Here is a 6000-nt window from a genome sequence, read left to right on the forward strand (position 1 = left end):
ACCATTGCAGAGCATATTCGAAGCCAATTGGTATAATATCCATGTCCAAGGAGGTGAAAATAAATTAAAAATATGATTGGGAAGCATCCATAGGCCTGCGAAAGTTATGTGAGGTCATGTGATACGCTTTGCCACCTGGTCACAGCTTTTTCAATTCCCGTTCATTTGATATCGATGCCGGAATGGTTGTAAATTAACCATGGGCTTGCGAAAGTTCCGTGACGTTCCGTTACTCTTTTTCACGTGGTCTGAAGTTTGCGATGTGCGTACTGTTGCACAGCTTCATTGAAGCCGGTTGGTTTGATATTCATGTCAGTATGGTTGAGAATGACCCATGAGCCTGGCGAAAGATATGCAAGTTCATGTGACACCATTTCCCATCTGATTTCACATTCACAACATGCTGCACATTAAAGATCCCCAGGTGGTCGAAATTTCCGGAGTCCTCCACTACAGCGTGCCTCATAATCAGAAAGTGGTTTTAGCACATTAAACCCCATAATTTTTTTTTTTTTGCAACGTGTGTACCATCTCATAACTTTTGTGATCCTCGTTTGTTTGATAATGTCAGTGTGTATGTGCATCACATGCCAGCTTTCGAAAGGAGCACTAGGTCACGTGACACTCTTTACCACTTGACCTGATGTATCTTGTGTGGGTGCCATCACAGAGCTTCTTTGAAGACCATTTGTTTGATATTCATGTCAGTATGGTTGGCAAAGACCGATGAACCTGGTGAAAGTTATGTAATGTCACGTGACACCCTTTTTCTCGTGGTTTGACGCACGTACCATCGCAGACCTTGTTTGAAGCCCGATCATTTGATCTCCATGTCAGCATGGTTGATAATTAACCATGGTCTGGCTAAAGTTGCGTGATGTCACGCGACTCTTTTCCACGTGGTCTGATGTATGCGGCGTGCATACCATCGCAGACCTTGTTCGAAGCTGGATCGTTTGGTATCCATGTCAGTATGGTTGGGAATCACGCATAGGTCAGCGAAATATATGTGAGGTCATAGGACAGCATCTCCCACGTGATTTGACGTTCACTGCCTGTGTACCATCGCATAGCTCTTGTGATTCCTGATCGTTTGACACCCATCTCACTGTGTTTGTGGTTCGCATGTTGGCTTCCAAAAGTTACACAAGGTCACGTGACACTCTTTACCACATGGTCTAGCATACTCTTCGTGGGTTCTATCATAGAGCTCCTTCGAAGCTTGATCGTTCGATATCTATGTCAATATGGTTGTGAATGAGGAATATGCTGGCGAATGTTACGTGAGAACCCGTAAAACCCTCTTCCACGGGATCTCAGACGCGTTACGTGACCATAATCGCAGAGGTTGTTCAAAGCCCGTTCATTTGATATCCATGTCAACGGGCCTTATAGAAAACAAAATGATGAGAGGTCACGTGGTGCTCTTTTCAGCCTGTCTTTATCAGCTTTAGAAATCAACGGTTTGTTGCTGGATGCCCCTTTGTTTCAATGCATGTAAGCAAAGCGATCAAACAGCTATGCTTGACATGACCTGTTCGTGGCAGTAATGTTCATGGCAGTGCATTATTTAGATTATGTATCGTGCAGGTAAGGAATTTTTGTTGTCACATGACAATGCTCATCAAGAAAGCTCTTCAGTTATGTTTGGTCGGCGCAGAGTTATAATACTTCGTCATTATTTGGAACATTTTAGGACACCTTTGCAAATGCATCTTTATTTTTGCTTACATTCGTTGGCATTAGGATTGAAATATGTGGTGTGTAGATAAATTATTTGGCGCTGAGATTAAATGTGTGGCAGTTGAGTTAAATGCACTGGGACCCGCCGTGGTTGCTCAGTGGCTATGGTGTTGGGCTGCTGAGCACGAGGTCGCGGGATCGAATCCCGGCCACGGCGGCGGCATTCGATGGGGGCGAAATGCGAAAACACCTGTGTACATAGATTTAGGTGCACGTTAAAGAACCCCAGGTGGTCGAAATTTCCAGAGTCCTCCACTACGGCGTGCCTCATAATCAGAAAGTGGTTTTGGCATGTAAAACCCCATAATTGTTTTTTTTAATTCACTGGCGCATGGATTAAGATAGCTGGCGCTTAGGTTAACTTGAGCAGAAACATGTAGTAGAATCGAATATTTGAATATCCGGCTAACTGGTATTTAAATCGGATATACTCAATATCGTTTCTTAAAATCCGGATAACCGTTTTTCGAGACCGGATTCACTTCCCTCCAGTTAAGCCGGATCGCCGATTTGATGTATATTTGCAAGCACTAATAGGTACCCCTTCCTTGGCTGTACCCGGCAGTAGACAAGTTTTCAAATAAAATGAGATATGTCGCAAAAATGTATGCAGAAGTTTGGGCTTGTAAATCAGTCATTGATGTACAAGTGCACGTATGTATAGAGAAAAATTCTGACTCAAAGTATACCAAATATACTGAAGGCATGAAATTTGCTGGAAGCCAGAAAAGATATGTATTGAGTCAACAACTGCTTGTGCCTGCATGCTCATATCCCCTTTTGATGCCGCATCTGCAATAGAAGACGTCAAATTTACGTCTCAAAATTGAAAGCACCAACAGGATTATCAAGTTTAATATGCATTGTCCACATCTGGAAACAAATCTAATGGCTCCTGCGGTAAATTTGCTTGCATGTGCAGAGTGTTCTTTAAAAAAAATGTGAAAAAGTGTCTCTGGTTCTTTATGGGCGCACTTATTGAGCATCATGGGGACAGTTGTCTTTTTGTTGGCTTTTTGCAATAATATATTTTTTTGTAGGCAAGCCTCCGAGGTGTGAAGTGTTTATCAGGTACCATTGGTGTCAAAATGTTTATGGGGCACACTAGCTACAAAAGAGCTGTCTCTGCACAAAGTTTGGGTACATCACCTGAACTTCAATGTTGCATTGTGCAGCAGTATGTGTGACTGACTGTTGCAGTGTCTTATTGATTTAGGTGTTGAATGCCTGAAGGAAGTACATGTTTTGCTTTCTTGAGGAGCCTGCATTTGGTAAACTTCCTACACACAAGCCAAGTACGTCTTTTGAATTGGTTTCAAGCCCAGTGTTTCCATTTGTGGATGCAACAAGGACATTGAAAAATTTTGTATTTTTACTCTGTCCTACCTGTTTCAATTTTTAGTGATGCCAATTGCTGAAGCGTTAATGTGTGCACTAGGGACTTGTTTCCCAAATAAAATATATTGATGCTTGTAACAGGATATTTGAAACGTTGCAAGTTGCTTTTGTGTCACTGAAAATGACAAGTGCTAATTACAGTACAAATTTTCCAGTTTTCGGTCAGTATGTCTTTAAACAGTCCAAACTTCTATTTGCATTTGAGCCGATGGGTGCATTCCAGTATTGAATTCTGTAAAACAAGTATAAAATAGGAGCAAGGTTATCTATATTTCCTACCCAAGTCATTTCTACTTTTACACATAGCTTCTTAAGTTTAAAAGTGAAAAAGGGATGTCTGCATTGTTATAAAATAAGGTAAGCTGTTGCTTCCATAACATTGCACGTGCAGGAAATTTTACATTTTATCTTTGCATCTTGATTTGTGTTTTGTGCTTCCTTGCTTCAGCATGTTGGTAAAATTTCTGACCGACACTGTTTTTGTCTGTATGCAGCTGTGGACGGCAGAAACTGGTGGTCCAATATTCTCAACACTTTCAGTGTCCACTGGTGATACAGGCCCATCTCTAATCGTTGGGTGCCATGATAACCATGTCTACAAACTTTCTAGTAAAGACGGGAGTTTGCTTTGGAAGACCCTTCTCAATGCACCTGTCTATTCAACATTATTTTGTTTCAATAATGAGGAGACTTATGTTGGTGCAAGCACGCAAGGAAATTTGTGTATAATTGACAGTCACCGTGGAGAAGTGCTCAGCTCATACCATTTCGACAATGAAGTCTTCTCATCGCCAGTTGTGCTTGAAGATGACATTATTGTTGGCTGCAGGGACAATTATGTGTACTGCCTTCATTTTGAAAGTAAATATTTGAGCTGACAGAGAGATTCCAATATGTGTCTGTCAGTGTAGCATGAAAAGCAAAGCATAGTGTGTTTTTAGGGTAGTACTTTGTTTCTCCACTTATAATTCAGTCTGCATGTTAAGAACAAGTGTGTGTTGGTAGTGTCTTCATATGTGGTATGTTCAATACCCCCCGAGCTCATGAAACTGGTGCCGGAAAAGTTACGCCGGTGCCAGTATTATGCATAAGTGATGCAGCAGTTATTGGTTCAGCATGTTGCAGACGCTTTTGAATGGAGCACTCAGATGCAGGCCATGTCATCTGCTTGGCCAAATTACCTGTGGCCTGGTATGTGGAGCTACTTTTTCAATTCAGCGTGAGCTTCTTGTGCTTTCAGTGAAGTTCTAAAACACTTCCATAGCATTGTGCCATGAACGACCTTACTTGCTCAGTTTGACGTTGTGGATAAGTGAGCACAAATCTGACAGGAGCTGAAAAAAACATAGCCATAGTAGTGCCCGCAATAAATTTCGATGCGCCGGACACTGTTCAAGCACTGTTGAAATTAACCTTGTTGAAGGGATTAGGGAGTGTTTTCACATCTACTGGAAATGGATGCTGTGTCTGCTATTGTTACCTCTGCAAGCGTGGCACGTTACCTGCACCAAGGCATAATTGAAACCATCGTGAAGAGGCATGCTTTCGCACTGTAGAATCAAGGGCTGTGGTGCAGCACACCGTGAATTGGTGCATGTGGTGCAAGGAATCACACATAAATCAGGTGAACTGTGGATCAAATGAAAGTACATTTAATGTACTATATCTTAGATTTGGACATGGTTAACACAGACATCTCACTTTCATTATACTTGTAACAATGACTGTTTGTTTGTTTGCTGTCTTGTACTTATTGCCACTTGTACAAGTTTCCGGCGCAAACCATGGGCTCAATTTCAATGCCTACACAAGCTTGTTAGCTAGTTATCTGTAATAGAGTAGTAATCTGGTTAAAGACCTTTTGACTTATGGGATACACATGCTGAAAAGCTATACACTGTACCAGGAACAGCGGATGCCAGATTAAGGCTTTCACAAGAATGCTATTACAGTAAAGCCCTATAGCTCAAGTTCAAAAATATTCTTTATGTAGAACATCAAAGCAAGATGAAGAGGTCACAGGAATATGGAGGTGGATTTATCAATAGTGGATGAACAGGAGAAGTATCAGCACAGAGCCAATATTGTACTGCTGTTATTGTACTGCCAGTAGCAGCCCTTGTCTAAACATTGTCTCTGTGCTAAGGCTCCTCTTGTCCATCTGTGTGAAAGGCAGTGATACTGTACCCTTACTTTTGTATATAAAGGGAGTCGATTCTCAAGTTAGACAAGCCCCTAAAGTAGTCAGTGCTCGAGTTAAGCAAGGACAGAGGGCACATGTGATGGCGTAGACGAGTGGCAAACTGTCCACCACTGAGCTGACGATTATGTGAAGTGACGGTCATTTACATTAGCAGTGCCACAATTTTAGATGCACCTAACTACGATTGCTAGCTGCCCCAGATTTTGTAGGACTCTCTGGGTTTTCATCAACACCCCCCGAGTGCCAAATTGTTCCTGTTGGGAAAGCTATTTGTATCTAGTTGAAACCTGGTGGGACTAAGGTCGTTTCTTGGTTGAGATGCAAAGTCCGTTTCATAGCGTGAACATGTGCATGCATCTAAACAATGTGTGACTTCTTCAGCTTTGCTAAATTCTTTTCTTTCTGACCTTGTAAGCAAATTTCTTAAAGCAAGAGTGTTTCTTGTCATGAAAGGTAGATGTGAAATATGGGTGGAAAACATTAAGGCAAAGCCTAACATAAACATGAAATTCACGCTAATGTATGATTATATACTATAGACCTTTTTTTTTGCAGAGCAGAAATTTGCTCTAGAGAAACGAGATGGCACTTTAGATGGTGTTCCACATGTTGCCTCAGCGAAAGCGCATGAATACAAAAGCATTTCCGCTTCTGCC

The 6000-nt window shown here is 41.7% G+C and overlaps 1 protein-coding gene across 6 annotated transcripts in view; it reads left to right on the forward strand.

Annotated features, from left to right (window-relative positions):
• The window catches only part of LOC142578768 (beta-alanine-activating enzyme-like), a 51738-nt gene extending 47710 nt beyond the window's left edge, over nucleotides 1-4028 (forward strand). For all 6 annotated transcript variants that reach the window (XM_075688319.1, XM_075688317.1, XM_075688318.1 and 3 more), the window contains one exon: nucleotides 3636-4028. In XM_075688319.1, the coding sequence (XP_075544434.1) occupies nucleotides 3636-4019 (384 nt within the window). In that variant the 3' untranslated portion in view covers nucleotides 4020-4028. The remainder of the gene's footprint in view (nucleotides 1-3635) is intronic.
• The last annotated feature ends 1972 nt before the right edge of the window (nucleotides 4029-6000 follow it).

The sequence above is a fragment of the Dermacentor variabilis genome, chromosome 4 (genome assembly GCF_050947875.1).
Source record: "Dermacentor variabilis isolate Ectoservices chromosome 4, ASM5094787v1, whole genome shotgun sequence".
Classification (NCBI taxonomy): domain Eukaryota; kingdom Metazoa; phylum Arthropoda; class Arachnida; order Ixodida; family Ixodidae; genus Dermacentor; species Dermacentor variabilis.